The sequence below is a fragment of the Nerophis lumbriciformis genome, linkage group LG21, assembly GCF_033978685.3.
Source record: "Nerophis lumbriciformis linkage group LG21, RoL_Nlum_v2.1, whole genome shotgun sequence".
Taxonomy (NCBI): domain Eukaryota; kingdom Metazoa; phylum Chordata; class Actinopteri; order Syngnathiformes; family Syngnathidae; genus Nerophis; species Nerophis lumbriciformis.
In genome coordinates, this window is record NC_084568.2 from 30,143,972 (window position 1) to 30,167,500 (window position 23,529).

Here is a 23,529-nt window from a genome sequence, read left to right on the forward strand (position 1 = left end):
AAAAGGGGCCATTTAGCTGTTTTTTCTTTAACAAAAACTACGTCCACTGCAGTGGACATTAGTGGACATGCATGTGAGAGGGCTATTTTTATTTGTTTTTAATCTAAAGTTTGCCAGGAGAAATCGAGCACAAACAAATGTCCACTGTAGAGGACGCTGAAGCACCTCCAGCTATGACAGAGCTCAGCCCGTCCCCACGCGAACACGAGTTGAAACAAGCATGCTTTGTTGTCCTCGTGGGGACACGACGTGACCACGGCGTGTTTACAGTAGGCCGGGGTCATCTGCAGGGCAAGGGGTGGCGGCAAATGGTGAGGTGGTGTGGGGGTTCTCGGAATGTCCTCAATGTGGACCTTCACAGAAGAGGTGTTGACTATTTCCATGTCAAACATGTGACGTTTGAGGTGCGGAGGAAAAGTGGGAATTCACAGCGGGAGTATCGCATGACATGTCGTGCAAAAAGTTGTGCGTGTTGTACCTGAACTGGCGCTATTGGCGGGTTTCTGCTTGGTGTTTTGACGCGACTCCTTCATCCAGGGGAAGATCTGCTTGCCGCGGGGGCCCGAGGTGGGAGAGCCGCTCTTGGCGCTCGCTTGCCCGGCGCTGGAGTTCTGCAGGCCGGGGGATTGCGAGGGCGCGGGCGGCGCTTCGTGCACGGCGCTCTCGGGATGACGCACCTCGCTCGGCGCCGCTTGGACGCCCGCGGCGGCGTCGCAGCTCTCCGCCATCTCCGCCGGCTTGTGCAGCGCCACGGAGCCGTCAGTCGACTGCAGCGAGCAGGCGGGTCGATGGTAGTCACTTTCCACATGAGAGGCGCGGGGATATTGGACGTGATTGGCGTCATAACTGAAGCCATTTGCGCTTTGATAGGGGTAGCCACTGTAAATTGCCGAGCTGTCGTAGTAGCTTGCCTTTTGCATCTCGCCGTTTCCCAATATTTATTTCAGAACGTGACAGGGTCTTGACACCCTTGTAGAAGAACATTGGCACCCCGTGGTCATGTGACGCCTCTCCGCCAATGGCCTCCTCGGGTGAACCTGGGGTTACAAGAAGCACTGTGAGCACAAGAAATGGTGGCGATCCATCTTACTTTTCAATGCAGGCCTGACACGGCGCACTATAGGCGAGATAGCGCCGAGCACCATTACCGGTTACCTTCTGGCCAATGCATTACCATCTGGGCGAAAACATCACGACATTTTACAGCAAAGTGCACCGAAAAGATGTATCTTTGCACAAGACTGATTAAAAAGCATAACGTCATTTTATAGCAAAGTGCACCGAAAATATGCATCTTTACGCACAAGACTGATTAAAAACATTTGCCATTTTACAGAAAAGTGCACTGAAAAGATGTATATTTACGCAAAAGACCGATTAAAAAAACATAACACCATTTTATAGTAAAGTGCACCGAAAATATGCATCTTTACGCACAAGAGTGATTAAATTAAACATAATTTTACAGCAAAGTGCACCGAAAATATGTATCTTTACACACAAGACTGATTAATAAAACATAACACCACTTTATAGCAAAGTGCATCAAAAGATGTATCTTTACACACAAGAGTGATAAAAAAAACATAGTTTAACAGCAATGTGAACCGAAAATATGCATCTTTACGCACAAGAGTGATTAAATAAAACATAATTTTACAGCAAAGTGCACCGAAAATATGCATCTTTACGCACAAGACTGATTAAAAAACATAATTAGACAGCAAAGTGCACCGAAAATATGCATCATGATGCACAAGAGTGATTAAAAAACATCATTTTACAGCAAAGTGCACCGAAAACATCTATCTTTACGCACAAGATTGATTAAAAAACATAATTTTACAGCAAAGTGCACCGAAAATATGCATCTTTATGCACAAGACTGATTAAAAAAACATAATTTTACAGCAAAGTGCACCGAAAACATGCATCTTTACGCACAAGAGTGATTAAAAAACATATGTGTACAGCAAAGTGCACCGAAAAGATGTATCTTTACGTACAAGAGTGATAAAAAAAAACATAATTTAACAGCTAAGTGCATCGAAAATGTGCATCGTTACGCTCAAGAGTGATAAAACAACATCCTTTTACAGCAAAGTGTACCGAAAATATGCATCTTTACGCACAAGAGTGATTAAAAAAAACATAATTTTACAGCAAAGTGCACCGAAAACATGCATCTTTACGCACAAGAGTGATTAAAAAACATAATTGTACAGCAAAGTGCACCGAAAATATGCATCTTTACGCACAAGAGTGATAAAAAAAACATAATTTTACAGCTAAGTGCACCGAAAATATGCATCTTTACGCACAAGAGTGATTTAAAAAATGTCATTTTACAGCAAAGTGCAGCAAAAATATGCATATGTACGCACAAGAGTGATAAAACAACATCATTTTACAGCAAAGTGCACCGAAAATATGCATCTTGACGCTTAATGTAGTGCAGCGTTTGGCTGCAGAGCACAAACAACATTCCCGTTTCTGCCTTAAAGACAAATGCCGAGGAAGAACCGGAAAAACCGGGTGGACATTCGTGCATCTTCGTGACCACATTGGGAACTTTCGCCGTGCTGACCCCATAATAATGGTGTTGTCATATCAAGACAAAGCAGATGTTATCATATCGAGATTGACACAAAAACGTATCAACAAAATCACAATTTGTGAATGAATATTAATAATATTAATAATAGCAGATATGAACACTAATCATATTCATGACGTTATATAATAATGTTTATTTACAAACGGATGACTTCTACGCATGTCAAGTCCCACGTACCTAAAATTATTCAATCAATTCGACAAATTTGGAAAAGAAAAGTTTTTAATAATGGACGCTGTAGTAACTGATCGATAATTGCCTTTATGGAAATGTTTGCATCGTGGTTATAACATTACCAGCGTCTCAAAGGAGGAAGAATCATTGTGCAAATATGTCGAATTTCATGGAACCAAAATAATCCAATAAGATAAAAAATAATAACAATAATTAAGAATGAAAAAAAAATTCTACACATATTTTTCTGGTCTATGTAAAGAGAAGTCAAGCACTCGGAAATGAATAATATCTTGCACATTAGATTAACTTTAAGAAAGTCGTAGAGGAAAATGTAATAATAATAATAATAATAAAGCATTCTAATGCAGTAAAGCACTCCAAAACTAAAAATGTTTAGCGTATTTTACCGTTAGAATAACTTTAAGGGAAGGAAATATAATAATAAAGCATTCCAATGTAGAAAAGCACTCCAACATTTACAATATTTTGCACATTTTACCCTTGGATTAACTTTAAGAGGAAAATGTAATAATAATAATAATAATAATAAAGCATTCCAATACAGTAAAGCACTCCTAAATTAAAAATATGTTGCACATTTTACAATTAGATTAACTTTAAGAGAGGAACATGTAACAATAATAATAATAATAATAATAATTTAAAAAAATAATAATAATAATGAAGCATTCCAATACAGTTAATAACTCCTAAATTAAAAATATGTTGCACATCTTACAATGAGATTAACTTTAAGATAGGTAAATGTGATACAAATAATAATAAAGCATTCCAAAGTGGTAAAACGCGCCAAAGTTAAACATATTTTGTAAATTTGGCAATTAGATTAACCTTGTAGGAAAATGTAATAATAATAATAATTTATTATAATAATAATAAAGCATTCCAATGCCGGAAAGCACTTTAAAATTAAACATATTTTGCAATTAGATTAACTTTAAGATAAGAAAATGTAACAATAATAATAATAATAATAATAATAAAGCATTCCAATACAGTGAAACACTCCTAAATTCAAAATATGTTGCACATCTTACAATTAGATTAACTTTAAGATAGGTAATTGGGATACAAATAACAATAGTAAGGCATTCCAAAGTAGTAAAACACGCCAAAATTAAACATATATAGCACATTTTGCAATTAGATTAACTCTAAGATAGGTAAATGTGATAGAAATAATAATAAAGTAGTAAAGCACGCCAAAATTTAACATATTTTGCACATTTTGCAATTAGATTAACTATAAGACAGGTAAATGTAATACAAATAATAATAATAAAGCATTCAAAAATAGTAAAGCACGCCAAAATTAAACATATTTTGCACATTTTGCAATTGGATTAACTATAAAATAGGTAAGCGTGATACACATAATAATAATAATAATAATAATAATAATAATAAGGCATTTGAAAGTAGTAAAACACTTTAAAGTTAAACATGTTTTGTACATTTGGCAAATAGATTAACCTAGTAAGAAAAGGTAATAATGATGATAATAATAATACTAGAGCATTCCAATGCAGTAAAGCCCTTTAAAATTAAACATATTTTGCACATTTTGCAATAAGACTAACTTTAAGATAGGTAAATGTGATAGAAATAATTAAAAGGCATTCCAAAGTAGTAAAGCACGCCAAAATTAAACACATTTTGCACATTTTGCAATTAAATTAACTATAAAGTAGGTAATTGTGATACAAATAATAATAATAAAGCATTCAAAAGTAGTAAAACACTCCAAAGTGAAACATATTTTGCAATTAGATTAACTTAGAGAAAGTTGGAGGAAAAATGTAATAATAATATCAATAATAATATTAATAAAGCATTCCAATGCAGTAAAACACTCCAAAATAAAATGTATTTTGGACATTTTACTATGAGATTAAAAGCCAACTTTCAGAGTAAAATGTAAGAAATAAAGAGTTGCAGGTAAATGAGTTGCAAATGATCCCCAACGAGGCGATAATGGAGTCTTGGCTCTTGGGAGCTGCAAGTTGCGTCCTTTAAAAAAAAAAAAAAAAAAAAAAAAAAAAAAGATTTGTTGTGCCAAATCCGCACATTCGTCACGAAAACAAGACAAAAGGCGTGCGCCTCGTGCTCTCCTCGCACAGCCGTCCTGCTCCACGCTCCGAGAACTCTGCCTGGGTGTGTGTGCGTGAACTCTCCCTGAACCGCGATCCGAGTCACACGGTGATAAATCACCGCAGCAGCAGCGCGACACGCACAAACTCGGCCATTTACAAGACGCCCGGTGCAGCCTCTTTCTGGCCTGCTTACCTCAACCTCTGACGACCGGTGCGGAGCAGCGAGCGATATTTGCTCATTCAGCGGGCGAATCGATCAAAAGCCAGCAGTATACAATCCCGGGGAGGACGTGGAGGGTGGGTGGGGGGGAAGAAGTTGAAGGGCTGGGGCTGCGCCATGCAGCATGCGTCCACGCAGCAGCCACAACAAGGAGAGTCCACGGGCGAGTGAGAGAGGGGGAGAGGAATGGAGAGAGAGAGAAGCCCCCTTTTTTTTTTTTTTTGGCTGCGTTGCCCCCTTTCCACCCCACGCGTGCGTGGATATCGCCAAAGCAGGGGGGGTCACCGCGATAACTCGTGTATCTTCACGTGCAGCCTGTATGTGCGGCTGCGCGGCTGGTACCCAGTGGACCAGCCCGAACCACGGCGTGGCAACATAGACAAGAAAAATTATGCAAATGAAGTCGCGCCTTGCGTGGAAAGGCAGAATCAAGTGGCCGCCTCTCCTCCTCCTCCTTCTCCTCCTCCTCCACGAGAAAATGAGGGAGGGTGGAGGGGGGGCAAGAAAGGGGGAGAAATTGCACATAATCACGCATCATAATGGAGGAGCACGCTCGTGTTTTTGGTTTGATTTACTCAACATTTTTATTATCCTTTTATTTGAAGGATGGGTCGGGTTGGAAGGAGGTGCGTGCGTGCGTGCGTGCGTGCGTGCGTGCGTGCGTGGGGGAATCCCTCTTTATCGTCGCGAAAGGAAAATGTCTGCTCAGCTTTATGCATTCACGCCGAAGAAGGTGGGAAAAAAACGGGCGTGGGAGGGCGAGTGGGTAACCCCCCCCCCCCAAAAAAAAGGCCAAAAAATAAACGCCAACTCTGCGTTTTCGGGTTAATTATTTACCGGCTTTGTGTTCAAAAGTGCTGAGGAACCAGGAACAAAAAGGGTAAAAAAAATAAATAAATAAATAAATAAAAACACAGCACGTGAAGTGCGTGGCTATAAATATATGTAGAGTCGAAAATGGCTTTTTTTTTTTTTTTTTTTTTTTTTTTTGAAAGGAGCGCACGAGGCGGCTGGCGCGTCACGTTTATGGTGACAAATTACACGTCGCGCACAAGTGGAAGAGAAGGAATTATTGCTCCCGGCGAAAGAAAGAAAAGTCTCTGTCACGCATGCGTGGGCGTGATGCTGATCCTTTTGCAAACGTGAATAAGCAGCGATCAGAAGACTAATCAATAAAGATGAATATGGGGGAGGGGGGGGGGGACTCACCGTGGGAGCTCCGCTGAGACGTTACAGGCCTCGATTTCTGCAACAACAAAGAATATGATGTTGGTGTTTTTTTGTTGTTGTTGTTGGAGATTAAATCACATTAATTAGGTGAGTAATTAAAATATATATATATCATGTTTTATAAGGAAGAAGAAAAAAAAATAGAATATTCCAGCAAATCCCCACGATGTTGCCTGGCGTGTTGAATAATACACAAGTTGTATGCAAATGCGCTGTTTGTTTGTTTCCCCTCCCCGGGCTGCTAAGCATTTTTCTCTCCCCACAAACGGATCGAACAGTCATTAGCTGCGGAGCGCCATCTTCCCCAAGTCCCCGCGCCCATAAATCACGCGGGGAGCGCCGTGACCTCAGCGCGGCCGAGCCGTCCGGCGTGGCACTCCGTCTTCCATTATACCCTCGTTGGAGCGACACAACCCCACAGCGTTCACCTACTTTTTTTTTTTTTTTACTCCACATTTACTAGCCTTTACGCACAAATATTGTTTGGAATGAAATGATAAATATATATGTATTATTTTCGTACTCCTTATTTACTAGCATTTACGCACAATATTGGTTAGAATAAAATTATATATATATATATATATATATATATATATATATATATATATATATATATATATATATATATATATATATATATATATATATATATATATATATATATATAATTTTTACTCTTTATTTACGAGCATTTACGCACAATATTGGTTAGAATAAAATAATAAATATATATATATTTATATATATTTATTATTATTTATTTTTTTTAGTCCGTATTTACTAGCATTTACGCACACATATTGGTTGGAATGAAATTATAAATATATATATATATATATATATATATATATATATATATATATATATATATATACTTTGTTTACTCCTTATTTACTCGCATTTACGCACATTTGGAATGAAATAATAAATATATATAATTTTTCTTCCTCTTTATTGACTAGTATTTACGCACAAATATTGGTTGTGTATATATATATATATATATGTTTACTCCTTATTTATGTAGCATTTACGCACAAATATTGGTTGGAACAAAATATTACATACACATATGTATATATATATATATATATATATATATATATATATATATATATATATATATATATATTATTTACTCCTTATTTACATAGCATTTACGCACAAACATTGGTTGGAATTAAATGTTAAATACATATATAATTTTTTTAATCATTATTTTCTCGCATTGACGCACAAATATTAATGGGAATTAAATATTAAATATATACTTCTTTTTTTTTACTCCTTATTTACTAGCATTTACGCACAGATATTGGTTGGAATTAAATAAATATATACAAATATATTTTTTTCCTGAAAATAACCACGCCAAAAAATAACAATTCAATTAAAACCTGACAATTAAATACACTTTGAATCATTTAATTTTTTTTGACACGTAATATGTTCGACATGATATTATAAATAATCGCATTGGACTCCCTTCACTGACCTCTGCCTCTGGCTGCAATAACTCACCACAGTAATGAACAATCGGCGGAAATACCTCAAAATAAAATCCATCCTCCCAAAGCTCGGGCTCTCTGCGCGTGGAAAAACATATCCGTCCGTGACACCCGTGTAATACATCCACACACGGACTCGCGCGCGCGCGCGCACAGCACACACATAAAAAAAAAGCAGCGTTTCTCTTATTAGCTCCTTTCCCCCTGCACCTCCTCCCTAAGCGCCAAACACCGAGGAGCCCTTTCCACGCATCACAGCGAGCACACCGGAGCCGTCACATGACGCGACGTCAACTTAAATCCTTTTATTTGAGGCTGTGAATCATTAATGGAGGGAGGCAGTGAAAAACGGGTTCTGTGACACCCCCCACTGGTTCTGGATGTTATGTGTGGAACATTACGACTCAGTGTCGCCCCCACGCTCTGATATGTGCAGCATATTCAAAGCACAGGGTGATGCCCGAGTTGTTTTTTTTTATTATTGGACGACATATTGGATACTCCACGCGCAGTGTGCCATCGTGGGACTCATCTGGCGCCCCGGAACTCCCTAAAAAGCTCCAAAAGACAACGCCGGAAGTCTCCCTCTCTCTCTTTCTCTGCATCTCGGCACTGTTTGGCGCTTGTTTTCAGTCAACACCGAGAAGCGGGCGTGGAAAAATCCCACCAGAACTATTAATCACTGACGGGTGGGGGTGGGGGGTGCATACTCCCTCCCCACTCCCCACCCCACCCCCCTTTTGTGTGTCTTCCCGAAGTTGAGCAGTAAACTTAAAAAAAAAAAAAGGCACGGACGGGAGCGGCAGAATTCTTCTTTTACGCACGAAGGACGCGGCTTTTACGCACGGATGAACTGACTTATTTGGATGCTTGCTTCGGTAATATTTTTTATTTGCTCCGTGATTCACAGATTGCGAGACTTTTTGGCAGCACACGTGAACTTTTCCGTGACCCGGGCTGACTCTTTAGTGGCGAGTTTGTTTTGGGTGCGCAAGACCCAAAAAAAGGGACGTTTCAACGCGCACTAGGAGTCCAGTTGCTGGATTTCAAGCTTTTCTTATCGTGTCGGCGAGAAGCCGGGAGTGTAGTGTTCATGAATGTTGACATGCGCCTTTGAACAGGCAGCGGAGTAGAAGATAGGCCTGTCTGCGAAGTGATATACGCGCACACGCGTGCAGGGTGCTCCTTTCCGACCAATAAAGTTGAATTTGCTGTTTGTGTTGCTCGTCACACATATTTCATGTTTGCTGATGTTTTACAAAGCCCAAGGTCAAAAGGTGAGCAAACTAATGCAGCCATAATAATTCATATAATAGGAAGCACGCAGGCTGCTTTCTGCCCCGAGGACGAGACGTGAATCATTCACGCGTCTCTATTGTGTGGACTTCTTCTTTGGACCTTTCAATTGGAGTTGTCCTGACAACTTTTTGGACGCCCGAGAGTTCCTCTTAGTGCCTCTGCTCATGTCAAATAAACACATCGGACGTAAAGTGTCACTCACACATTTCTTAGTACACCCATTATGATTATTTGAAGGCCTATTTTTCACTACCTAAATCGATTTAGTGTACTTTAGGTTGCTAAAATATATAATAAATTAATTAAAATGTTTTAAAATGTGTTTTTTTATAGAACCTCCTGATAGCCAGCGTCCTCTACAGTGGACATTTATTTTTGGTCGATTTCATTTGCCCCAAAATAGCACCAATTTGTCAGAGTCACAAATCTTTGGGGGGGGGGGGGGGCTCGTTGTGCAAAACACAAATGTGTTTTTGGTCTAATTATGTTGTCAGAGTGACACATTTCGTAAATAAAAATAGCCGTGTTGTGCAAAACACAAGGACATTTGTTTTTGTTGGGTTTCTTTTGTCTGCGTTGCACAATTTGGACAAAAAAATAGCCATGTTGTGCAAAACACAAACGTGTATTTTATTTGTCATAGTTCCACATATTAGAAAAAAATGTGTGCAAAACTTAAATTGACTTTTGTCAGAGTTACAAATGTCAGGGGGTTAAAAATAGCCCTATTGTACAAAATACAAACGTCCACCCCAGTGGACATTTGTTTTTGGGTGTATTTATTTCGACACAGTTACACATCTAAGGTGAAACACAATAGTCCTATTTGTTTTTGTTCGGTTTCTTTTGTATGCGCTACACAATATGGGCAAACAAATAGCTATGTTGTGCAAAACACAAAACGTCCACCCCAGTGGACATTTGTTTTTGGTATATTTTCTTTTACAGAGTTACACATTTAAGAACAAAAAAATAACACAAATGGACTTTTGTCAGAGTTACACATTTCAGGGGATTAAAAATAGCCCTAGTGTACAAAACACAAACGTCCACTCCCGTGGACACTTGTTTTTGGTCTATTCTTATTTCAGAATTAAAAATAGCCGTGTTGTGCAAAACACAAGCACATTTGTTTTTGTTCGGTTTCTTTTGTATGCGCTACATAATTTGGGCAAGAAAATAGCTATGTTGTGCAAAACACAAACGTCCACCCCAGTGGACATTTGTTTTTGGTATATTTTCTTTTACAGAGTTACACATTTAAGGACAAACAATAATTGCCTTGGGCTAAACACAAGACTTTTGTCAGAGTTACACATTTCAGGGGGTTAAAAATAGCCCTAGTGTGCAAAACACAAACGTCCACTCCCGTGGACACTTGTTTTTGGTCTATTCTTATTTCAGAATTAAAAATAGCCGTGTTGTGCAAAACACAAGGACATTTGTTTTTGTTCGGTTTCTTTTGTATGCGCTACACAATATGGGCAAACAAATAGCCATGTTGTGCAAAACACAAACGTCCACCCCAGTGGACATTTGTTTTTGGTATATTTTCTTTTACAGAGTTACACATTTAAGAACAAACAATAATTGCCTTGGGCAAAACACAAGACTTTTGTCAGAGTTACACATTTCAGGGGGTTAAAAATAGCCCTAGTGTGCAAAACACAAACGTCCACTCCTGTGGACACTTGTTTTTGGTCTATTCTTATTTCAGAATTAAAAATAGCCGTGTTGTGCAAAACACAAGGACATTTGTTTTTGTTCGGTTTCTTTTGTATGCGCTACACAATACGGGCAAACAAATAGCCATGTTGTGCAAAACACAAACGTCCACCCCAGTGGACATTTGTTTTTGGTATATTTTCTTTTACAGAGTTACACATTTAGAACCAAAAAATACACATTTCAGGTGGAGAAATAGTCCTGTGTGCAAAACTTAAATGGACTTTTGTCAAAGTTACAAATTTTAGGGGGTTAAAAATAGCCCTACTGTGCAAAATACAAACGTCCACTCCAGTGGACACATTCGTTTGTCGAAGGTAAAAAAATATCAGGGGGTTAGAAATAGCCTTATTGTGACAAACCAGTGGACTATTGTTTTTGGTATATTTTCTTTTACAGAGTTACACAGTTGGAACAAAAATTAATTGCCTTGGGCAAAACACAAATGGACTTTTGTCAGAGTTACAAATTTCAGAGGGTTAAAAATAGCCCTAGTGTGCAAAACACAAACGTCCACTCCAGTGGACACTTGTTTTTGATCTATTTCTGCTGTCAGAGTTACACATTTCAGAAATAAAAATAGCTATGTTGTGCAAAACACACGGACACTTGTTTTTGTTCGGTTTCTTTTGTCTGTGTTACACAATTCGGGCAAAAAAAAATAGCCATGTTGTGCAAAACACAAACATCCACCCCAGTGGACATTTGTTTTTGGGTGTATTTATTTTGACACAGCTACACATCTAAGGTGTAACAAAATAGCCCTATTGTGCAAAACACAAGGACATTTGTTTTTGTTCCGTTTCTTTTGTATGCGCTACACAATTTGGGGGGGAAAATAGCCATGTTGTGCCAAACATAAACGTCCACCCCAGTGGACATTTGTTTGTGGGTGTATTTATTTTGACACAGCTACACATCTAAGGTGAAACAAAATAGTCCTATTGTGCAAAACACAAGGACATTTGTTTTTGTTCGGTTTCTTTTGTATGCGCTACACAATATGGGCAAACAAATAGCCATGTTGTGCAAAACACAAACGTCCACCCAAGTGGACATTTGTTTTTGGGATATTTTCTTTTACAGTCGCACATTTGGAACAAAAAATTAATTGCCTTGGGCAAAACACAAATGGACTTTTGTCAGAGTTACACATTTCAGGGGGTTAAAAATAGCCCTAGTGTGCAAAACACAAACGTCCACTCCAGTGGACACTTGTTTTTGGTCTTTTTCTGTTGTCATAGTTATACATTTCAGAAATTAAAATAGCCCCGTTGTGCAAAACACAAAGACATTTGCTTTTGTTCGGTTTCTTTTGTCTGCGTTACACAATTTGGGCAAAAAAATAGTCATGTTGTGCAAAACACAAACGTCCACTACAGTGGACATTTGCTTTGAGATCTATTTATTTTGACACAGTTACACATCTAAAGTGAAACAAAATAGTCCTATTGTGCAAAACACAAGGACATTTGTTTTTGTTCGGGTTTTTTTGTATGCGCTACACAATTTGGGCAAACAAATAGCCATGTTGTGCAAAACGCAAACGTCCACCCCAGTGGACATTTTTTTTCGGTATATTTTCTTTTACAGAGTTACACATTTAAGAACAAAAAATTAATTGCCTTGGGCAGAACACAAATGGACTTTTGTCAGAGTTACACATTTCAGGGTGTTAAAAATAGCCCTAGTGTGCAAAACACAAACGTCCACTTCAGTGGACACTTGTTTTTGGTGTATTCCTGTTGTCAGAGTTAAACATTTCAGAAATAAAAATAGCCCTGCTATGTAAAACACAAGGACATTTGTTTTTGTTCGGTTCATTTTGTCTGCCTTACACAGTTTGGGCAAAAAAATAGCCATGTTGTGCAAAATACAAACGTCCATCCCAGTGGACATTTTTTTGGGGTATTTTTTCTTTTAAAGAGTTAAACATTTAGAAAAAACAATTAATTGCCTTGGGCAAAACACAAATTGACTTTTTGTCAGAGATACACATTTCAGGGGGTTAAAAATAGCCTTAGTGTCCAAAACACAAATGCCCACTACAGTGGACACTTGTTTTATTTCAGAAATAAAAATAACCCTGTTGTACGTTACACAATTTGGGCAAAAAATAGCCTTAGTGTCCAAAACACAAATGCCCACTACAGTGGACACTTGTTTTATTTCAGAAATAAAAATAACCCTGTTGTGCGTTACACAATTTGGGCAAAAAATAGCCATGTTGTGCAAAATACAAACGTCCACCCCAGTGGACATTTGTTTTTGAGTCTATTTATTTTGACACAGTTACATATTTCAGGTGAAGAAATAGTCCAATTGTGCAAAACACAAATGTCCAACCCAGTGGAAATTTGTTTTTGGTATTTTTCTTTGTCACAGTTAAACATTTTGGAAAAAATAAAAATTGTCTTGCGCAAAACACAAATTGGCTTTTGTCAGAGCTATATATTTCAGGGGGTTAAAAATAGCGCTATTGTGCAAAACACAAACGTCCACTCCAGTGGACACTTTCCTTTGTCGGAGTTACAAATTTCAGAAATAAAAATAGCCCTGATGTGCAAAACACAAGGACATTTGTTTTTTGTTTCCGTTTATTTTGTCTGTGTTACACAATTTGGGCAAAAAATGGCAATGTTATGCAAAACACATACGTCCACCCAAGTGGACATTTGTTTTTGGGTGTAATTATTTTGACACAGTTACACATCTCAGGTGAAAAAAATAGTACTATTGTGCAAAACACAAGGACATTTGTTTTTGTTCGGTTTCTTTTGTCTGCTTTACACAATTTGGGCAAAAAATACCCATGTTGTGCAAAACCCAAACGTCCACTCCAGTGGACACTTGTTTTTGGCTATTTATTTGTCAGAGTTACACTTTTTTTTAAGAAATAGGGTGGACATTCTATTTTGACACAGTTATACATTTCAGGTGAGCAAAAATAGTCATATTGTGCGAAACATAAACATCCACTCCAGTGGACTTTTGTTTTTGGTCTAAATATTTGTCAGAGTTATCCTTTTTTTTTTTTAAATAGCTTTGTTGTGCAAAGCACAAATGTGTTTTTGGTCTATTTCTTTTGTCAGAGTTACACATTTCAGAAATAAAAATAGCCCTGTTGTGCAAAACACAAACGTCCACTCCAGTGGACACTTGTTTTTGGTCTATTTATTTGTCAGAGTTACACATTTCAGAAATAAAAATAGCCATGTTGTGCAAAACACAAGGACGTTGGTTTTTGTTTGGTTTATTTTGTTTGCATTACACAGTGTGGGCAAAAATAGCCTTGTAGTGCAAAACCCAAAGGTTTTTTATTTTGTATTCATTTTTGACACAGGTACACATCTTAGGTGAAAAAAATAGTCCTATTGTGCAAAACACAAGGACATTTGTCTTTGTACAGTTCCTTTTGTCTGCGTTACACAATTTGGGCAAAAAATAGCCATGTTGTGCAAAACACAAACGTCCACCCCAGTGGACTTTTGTTTTGCTCTATTTTCTTTTACAGAGTTACAAATTTAGAAAAAAAAAATAGTTGTCTTGGGCAAAACACAAATGGACTTTTGTAAAGACAAAACACAAACGTCCACCCTAGTGGACATTTTTTGGGGGGGTCTATTTCTTTTGACATAGTTTCACATCTCAGGTGAAAAAAAATAGTCCTATTGTGCAAAACACAAATGTCCACCACAGTGGACTTTTGTTTTTGGTCTATTTTCTTTGTCATAATTACACACAAAAAAAAATTGCGCAAAACATAAATTTACTTTTGTCAGAGTTACACATTTCAGGGGGTTAAAAAATGTCCGTACTGTTTAAAACACAAACGTCCACTTCAGTGGACACTTGTTATAGGCCTATTTATTTGTCAGAGTTACATTTTTTTTTTTAAATGGGGTGGACATTTGTCATTTGGTCTATTTATTTTGACACAGTTACACATTTCGGGTGAACAAAATAGCCCTAATGTGCAAAACACAAATGTCCACTCCAGTTGACATTTGTTTTTGGTCTATTTATTTGTCAGAGTTACACTTTTTTTTAAATAGCTTTGTTGTGCAAAACACAAATGTGTTTTTGTCAGAGTTACAAATTTCAGGAGGTTAAAAATAGTCCTGTTGAGCAAAACATAAACGTCTACTTCAGTTGACATTTGTTTTTGGTGTATTTATTTGTCACACTTTTTTTTTTTTTTTTAATAGCTTTTTGTGCAAAACACAAATGTGTTTGTGGTCTATTTATTATGTCGAGTTACACACTTCAGATATAAAAATAGCCCTCTTGTGCAAAACACAAGGACATTTGTTTTTGTTCGGTTTATTTTGTCTGCGTTACAAAATTTGGGCAAAAAATAGCCATGTTGTGCAAAACACAAACGTCCACCCCAGTGGACATTAATGGTCTCTTTCTTTTGTCAGAGTTGCACATTTAGAAAAACAAATGAATTGCCTTGGGCAAAACACAAATGGACTTTTGTCAGATTTACAAATTTCAGGGGGTTAAAAATAGCCCTTTTGTGCAAAACACAAACGTCCACTCCATTGGACACTTGTTTTTGGCTTATTTATTTGTCAGAGTTACACATTTCAGATATAAAACTGGCCCTGCTATGCCAAACACAAGGACATTTGTGTGTGTTCGGTTTAATTTGGCTGTGTTACACAATTTGGGCAAAAAAATAGCCCTACTATGTAAAACACAAATTGTCCACCACAGCTTTTGGTCTTTTACGGAATTACACATTTAGAAATAAATTGCCTTGTGCAAAACACAAATAGAATTTTGTCAGTTACACAATTTAAAGGGCTGGAAAATAGTGCTGCTATGTAAAACACAAATGTCCACTGAAGTGGACTTTTGTTTTTGGTCTTTTTCTTTCATCAGAGTACACTTTTTTTAAATGTATATCCTTGTGCAAAACACAAATAGAGATTTGTCCGAGTTACACATTTTGGCGGGGTTAAAAATGGCGCTATAATGCGAAACCACAAACGTCCACTCCACTGACACTTGTTTTTGGTCTATTTATTTTGTCTTAGTTACACTTTTTTTTTTTAAATGACTTTGTTGTGCAAAACACAAATGGAGATTTGTCCGAGTTACAAATCCCGCAGGGTAGAAACTAGTTTTGTTGTGCAGAACACACATGTCGGCTATCGTTTATTATTCATTTTGTTCGACTCTTATCAACCAAATGAAACAACATCATGTTTGTAAAGGTCCACTGTAGTGGACGCCGGTGCTAGGGAGGCTAAATGGCGCCTAAAACGATAAAGTTACCTTTCCCATTGTCCACTACAGTGGACATGTGTTTTGTTCTTTTAAAAAAAAAAAAAAATTTAAAACAGCCCTGCTGTGCAAAACACTAGAAAATGTGATTTTGGTCAATTTCTTTTGTCAGTTACACATTTTAGAATAAAAAAATAAATAAATAGGCCTGTTGTGCAAACATAAATGTCCACTCCAGTGGACATTTGTTTTTGGTCTATTTTCTTTGTCATAGTTACACATTTAGAAAAAATTTGCACAAAACATAAATTGACTTTTGTCCGCTATCGTTTACTATTTCTTTTGTTCGACTCTCATCAACCAAATGAAACAACAGCATGTTTGTAAAGGTCCACTGTAGTGGACGCCGGTGCTAGGGAGGCTAAATGGCGCCTAAAACGATAAAGTTACTTTTCCCATTGTCCACTACAGTGGACATGTGTTTTGTTCTAAATAAACCACAAAAAAAAAACAGCCCTGCTGTGCAAAACACAAGAAAATGTGATTTTGGTCAATTTCTCTTGTCAGTTACACATTTTAGATTAAAAAAAAATAAATAAAATAGGCCTGTTGTGCAAACACAAATGTCCACTCTAGTGGACATTTGTTTTTGGGTCTATCTATTTTGACACAGTTACACATCATAGGTGAAAAAAAATTGTCCTATTGTGCAAAACACTAATGTTCACCACAGTGGACTTTTGTTTTTGGTCTATTGTCTTTGTCATAGTTACACATTTAGAAAAAATTTGCACAAAACATAAATTGACTTTTGTCCGCTATCGTTTATTTCTTTTGTTCGACTCTTATCAACCAAATGAAACAACATCATGTTCGTAAAGGTCCACTGTAGTGGACGCCGGTGCTAGGGAGACTAAATGGTGCCTAAAACGCTAAAGTTACCTTTCCCATTGTCCACTATAGTGGACATGTGTTTTGTTCTAAAAAAAACAAAAAAAAACAGCCCTTCTGTGCAAAAAAGAAGAAAATTTGATTTTGGTTAATTTCTCTTGTCAGTTACGCATTTTAGATTAAAAAATAAATTAAAAAAGGCCTGTTGTGCAAACACAAATGTCCACTCCAGTGGACATTTGTTTTTGTTTCTATCTATTTTGACACAGTTACACATCTTAGGTGAAAAAAAAATAGTCCTATTGTGCAAAACACAAATGTCCACCACAGTGGACTTTTGTTTTTGGTCTATTTTCTTTGTCATAGTTACACATTTAGAAAAAAATTGCACAAAACATAAATTGACTTTTGCCCGCTATCGTTTATTATTTCTTTTGTTCGACTCTCATCAACCAAATGAAACAACAGCATGTTCGTAAAGGTCCACTGTAGTGGACGCCGGTGCTAGGGAGGCTAAATGGCGCCTAAAACGATAAAGTTACCTTTTCCATTGTCCACTATAGTGGACATGTGTTTTGTTCTAAAAAATAAAAAAATAAAAAAATAAACAGACCTGCTGTGCAAAACACAAGAAAATGTGATTTTGGTCCATTTCTCTTGTCAGTTACACATTTTAGATACAAATTTTTTAATAAAATAGGCCTGTTGTGCAAACACAAATGTTCACTCCAGTGGACATTTGTTTTTGGGTCTATCTATTTTGACACAGTTACACATCTTAGGTGAAAAAAAATAAGTTATATTGTGCAAAACACTAAAGTCCACCACAGTGGACTTTTGTTTTTGGTCTATTTTCTTTGTCATAGTTACACATTTAGAAAAAATTTGCACAAAACATCAATTGACTTTTGTTCACTATCGATTATTATTTATTTTGTTCGACTCTTCTCAACCAAATGAAACATCATGTTCGTAAAGGTCCACTGTAGTGGACGCTGGTACTAGGGAGGCTAAATGGCGCCTAAAACGATAAAGTTACCTTTTCCATTGTCCACTATAGTGGACATGTGTTTTGTTCTAAAAATAAAAAATAAAAAAAAATAAACAGACCTGCTGTGCAAAACACAAGAAAATGTGATTTTGGTCCATTTCTCTTGTCAGTTACACATTTTAGATACAAATTTTTTAATAAAATAGGCCTGTTGTGCAAACACAAATGTTCACTCCAGTGGACATTTGTTTTTGGGTCTATCTATTTTGACACAGTTACACATCTTAGATGAAAAAAAATAAGTTATATTGTGCAAAACACTAAAGTCCACCACAGTGGACTTTTGTTTTTGGTCTATTTTCTTTGTCATAGTTACACATTTAGAAAAAATTTGCACAAAACATCAATTGACTTTTGTTCGCTATCGATTATTATTTATTTTGTTCGACTCTTCTCAACCAAATGAAACATCATGTTCGTAAAGGTCCACTGTAGTGGACGCTGGTACTAGGGAGGCAAAATGGCGCCTAACACGATAAAGTTACCTTTCCCATTGTGTGGACATGTGTTTTGTTCTTAAAAAAATAAAATAAAAAATAAACAGCCCTGCTGTGCAAAACACAAGAAAATGTGATTTTGGTCAATGTCTCTTGTCAGTTACACATTTTAGATTAAAAAATAAATTAAAAAAGGGCTGTTGTGCAAACACAAATGTCCACTCTAGTGGACATTTGTTTTTGGGTCTATCTATTTTGACACAGTTACACATCTTAGGTGAAAAAAAATAGACCTATTGTGCAAAACACTAATGTCCACCACAGTGGACTTTTGTTTTTGGTCTATTTTCTTTGTCATAGTTACACATTTAGAAAAAAATTGCACAAAACATAAATTGACTTTTGTCCGCTATCGTTTATTATTACTTTTGTTCGACTCTTATCAACCAAATGAAACAACAGCATGTTCGTAAAGGTCCACTGTAGTGGACGCCGGTGTTAGGGAGGCTAAATGGTGCCTAAAACGATAAAGTTACCTTTCCCATTGTCCAGTACAGTGGACATGTGTTTTGTTCTAAAAAAAATAAAATAAGAAATAAAGAAAACAGCCCTTCTGTGCAAAAAAGAAGAAAATTATATGTTGGCTAATTTTTCTTGTCAGTTACGCATTTTAGATTAAAAAATAAATAAAATAGGCCTGTTGTGCAAACACAAATGTCCACTCCAGTGGACGCTGGTTGTCAATAGCTTAAATTTGAGGGTTTTTTTCAACTAAATGTTGCTTCCTAACAACTAATGCAAGATATGAACTGCAACAAAGGTTAAGTTTGTGTAAAAGTCAGTGCACAAACACACAAAGTACTTACAAGCCATGACGGGTCAAGCGAGGAGCAGAAGACAGCGACTGGCGCCCTGAAGAGGATCCCGTCAAATGAAAATAAGGCACATTCTCCTCGTCTATTTCTAACCCCGCGGGGCATTCATTATTCAACGAGCCACACCAATGAGCAAATTAAAATTTCAGCACATTGGAAGTGACCTCGCTTGGCAAATGACTTGAAAATTGTGATGGAGCTTTTTCGCGGACTCTGCGCCAAAATGGCCGTCACTCACGCTCGGCGCCGTCTTCTGCACGGCGAGGAGCTGCTGAGAACTTTTGGAATGTCAAACGCAAACGTCCACCGCAGTGGACGCCGGCTTGTAAGAGGCCGAGCATAGTTGTGATGAGAAAGGTGAGTTCTGCATTAATTTAAGCAGGGATTTAATTCCCAGCCTTTTGAATTCACGTTCACACCTTCAAACGCGCTCTTTTTTTGCTCGTCCCCGGGGTCAATGTGCCGGCAGAAGAAAAGACTCTCGGGGGTCTCGGCGCTGATGTATGGTCTGAACGTTGTGTGTGTCGAGAGGTCAGGGGTCGCCAGAAGGGCCGCCGACTGCTGATTGGTCCGAGTGCGGCGTGTCCCCTGCTTGAACCCGTCATTGTTTGGATGTAGCAGGTAGGGAGCAACACTCACACTCTGGTGCACTCAGAGGGGCCCGGGTCGCCTCGTCGGGGCCGGGGAAAACAATCCGGGGGCCAGGAGGGACCTGTTTGACCATTTGGGTTTGTGAAGGTGTCGCCAGAGAAAAGACATCTTCCAGTGAGGACCTGCAGCGTCCTTTACAGTGGACGTGGAGGGATATATGGTGTTGTTTCCTTTCAAAATGTGTCACTGGCAGAAGGGAATAGCAAACGTCCACTGCAGTGGACGTATGTGTTCTGCATAATAGGGGTATATTGTTTCTGAAATGTGTAATAACAAACAAATGTCCACAGGGGTATTTTTCTAACTGTGTAACTGACAGAAGTGAATAGAACAAAAACTAATGTCCACTTCAGTGAACATTTGTGGGGTGGACTTTATGCATGTGTAACTCTGAAAAAAGGGAATAGACCAAAAATATAGCTGACGTTTATGGGTTCAAAGATGAATTATTTTTCTATTTCCTCATCAGAACCTGCAGTGTCCTTTGCAGTGGACATTTGTGCTTTGCATGCCAGAGTATACTGTATGTTTAAATGTAACTCTGGTAAAAAGGATTAGCCTCCAAACAAAAATCCACTACAGTGTTTTGCATTACAGTAATATTGTTGTTGTTTTTTTAATATGTAACTTTGATAGAGGGGAAAATACACACATATACATATACATATATATATACATATATATATATATATATATATACATATACATATATATATATATATATATATATATATATATATATATATATATATATATATATATTATTTGTTTTTTTATTATTTTTTAAATGTGTATCTGCTCGATTATATATATATATATATATATATATATATATATATATATATATATATATTTATTTATTTATTTATTTTTTTGTAACTGCTCAAAAGGATTAGCCCCAAAACAGTTATCCAAAACAATAATTATATATATATATATATATATATATATATATATATATATATATATATATATATATATATATATATATATATATATATATATATATATATATATATATATATAATTGTTTTGTTTCTGTTTTAATATTTTTTATTTTTTTATTTTATTTTAAATATGTCACTTTGATAGAGGGGAAAAGAACAAAAACTAATGTCTACTGCAGTGGACATACACATATATATATATATATATATATATATATACACATATATATATAAACATATATATATATATATATATATATATATATATATATATATATATATATATATATATACACATATATATAAACACATATATATATATATATATACACACATATGTATAAACATATGTATATATATATATATATACATATACACACACACACTTTTTAGCCCCAAAACAAACATCCACTACGGTGTTTTGTATAACAGTAAAAATAACTATAAAATATATAAAAATAAATTAAAAATATATATATTTTTTTTTTTTTTCATTTATTTATTTATTATGTGTAACTGCTTTGACAGAGGTGGAAAATAATAAAAACTAATGTCTACTGCAGTGGACATTATGTTTTGCATAACAGGGTTACATCCCACCCCCTTGGAATTTGTCACGTGTTTTTGCACAACTCTGCCATTTTTTTACCTAAAATTTGTAAGTGTGACAAAATAAAGAGACCAAAAAAAAAATGTCCACTGGAGTGGGCGTTTGTGTTTTGCACGACAAAGCCTCTTTTTTTTTTTAAATGTGACAAAAAAATAGAGCAAACAAAAATGTGCCCTGCATAATAGGAGTGTTTTTACGCCCACTCTGACAAATATCATCTGCGTTATGCACAGGAAGGATATTTTTACCTTGTAATTTGTGACATTGACAAGAGATTTGTTTTTTTTATGTGAAAGTAACACCGACAGAAGGGAAAATATGAAAAATAAATTAGTTCTATCCCAGAAGATATGACCAAGATTGAAAAATAGAGTCTGCAGTAAGAAATATTTTGCATTATTAATTCCAATCCATTTAATTTCCCTAAATTATATGAAATCGTAGTGAGTATTTGTTTGAATTTATAAAAATTAGTACAGTAGTTTTTTGTTTGTTTTTTTTCTTCCAAAATGGACTTTTACGCACGGCTCGTTGCGCACGCCACGTGCCGAATACTCAAAACCCACGTCCAGCCTTGCAGAAGTGAAGTACACGTTTATTTCACAGGGACATATTCAGTCTACACGACACGTCACTAGGAGACGACACGAACACACACACGGAGCGTTCACAGTTTTTTCGGGTGGGGGGAAAAAAGACGACAAGAAGAAGGAAGGAAGGACGCACGAGCACGAGTCCACAGTGGAGAAAAGACGTGCACGACAAACAACTATATGAGTGTAAATGCTTTTTTGTTCCTTATTGTGCCTTCGTGGATCACGTGTCTTTATGTACATTACGGTGTGGGGGCCGTGTCACCTGCACGAAACATTCAACACACACACACACGCACACACACACACGCTATGTGACTGACTACTATACAAAAAAAAAAAAATCATAACTTTCAAGTATATTATAATCCTCCGTGGGGGGGAAAAATAGGACAAAATATTTCTAATGCTACCTTGTTTTGATCCATGTGCGTAATCCTTCATTGGTAATAATAATAATAATAATAATAATATTATAATAATAATAACAACAAGCTGAAGGCGAGACGAGCGGGGAGTGGAATTCTGGGCGGCAGATAACAGCAAAATATTGACTCGGTCCGTTTGAAATCCGCCTGTTCTTTGCCATCTCAGTCTGGGTTGAGTGTGAGGGGGGTAAAAGGTGCACTATAGACCCACGGAGCACGGCGTGGGCACCAGCTGCTGGCCCGCTTTCATCTGCTGCTGCTGCTGCGTGGACGCGGAGGCCGAGCTGGAGCGGATCTTGGTGTTGGGGAGCTTGTGCTCCTTCTTCCACTTCATCCGGCGGTTCTGGAACCAGATCTTCACCTGGCGCTCGGACAGGCACATGGTGTGGGCGATCTCCACGCGTCGGCGCCGCGTCAGGTAGCGGTTGAAGTGGAACTCCTTCTCCAGCTCCAGAGCCTGCTGGCGGGTGTAGGCAGTGCGGGACCTCTTGGGCACTCCCCCGGTGTAGCTGGCATTGACTGACGGGTGGGGACGGGGGGTGGGTGGGTGGGTAGGGGGGAGGGGGGGTTAAAGGGGAGGGGGGGGGGTGCAGAGATGTTAAGAAAATGGTTGAAAAATAACAATAAAAGCACCTTGCGTGGTGGCTCGGCTTTTACGCGGCGAGCAAACAGCGGGGCTTGGCTGCGCTCCAGTCGGGGTTAAGACGCGACAAAGCCCCGACAGGCAATAAAATTTACGAGGGTCCTTAATTACCGACCCCGCTGCTCCCTCCTCGTAAATCGCAGCCACCAAAAAAAAAACGCTCCTTGCCTGCAGGCTCCTCGACTCACCGGAGTTGACGTGGACCTTCTTCATCCAGGGGTAGACCACCGGCTCTTTGCCCTTCGCCACGCCGGGGTACACCTCGCCGGCCAGGC

At 37.5% G+C, this 23,529-nt stretch overlaps 2 protein-coding genes across 6 annotated transcripts in view; both read right to left on the reverse strand.

Moving 5' to 3' along the window:
• hoxa3a (homeobox A3a) overlaps positions 1-23,529 on the reverse strand; it is an 83,386-nt gene that overhangs the window by 16,432 nt on the left and 43,425 nt on the right. For 2 of the 5 annotated variants that reach the window (XM_061982473.1, XM_061982475.2), the window contains 2 exons: positions 6,338-6,374; positions 479-1,037 (listed from right to left, as the gene is read on the reverse strand). In XM_061982473.1, coding sequence (XP_061838457.1) covers positions 479-920 — 442 coding nt within the window. In that variant the 5' untranslated portion in view covers positions 921-1,037; positions 6,338-6,374. Of the gene's footprint in view, positions 1-478; positions 1,038-5,101; positions 5,529-6,337; positions 6,375-7,882; positions 8,493-23,529 lie in introns of those variants that run through there. The other 3 variants (XM_061982476.1, XM_061982477.1, XM_061982474.2) reach the window with 3 other exon arrangements.
• hoxa4a (homeobox A4a) overlaps positions 22,170-23,529 on the reverse strand; it is a 2,952-nt gene continuing 1,592 nt past the window's right edge. Inside the window, exons 1-2 of the mRNA XM_061982472.1 lie at positions 23,443-23,529; positions 22,170-23,130 (exon numbers count right to left, since the gene is read on the reverse strand). The exon at positions 23,443-23,529 is cut by the window's right edge and continues 1,592 nt beyond it. Of these exons, the coding sequence (XP_061838456.1) occupies positions 22,811-23,130; positions 23,443-23,529 (407 nt within the window). The 3' untranslated portion in view covers positions 22,170-22,810. The remainder of the gene's footprint in view (positions 23,131-23,442) is intronic.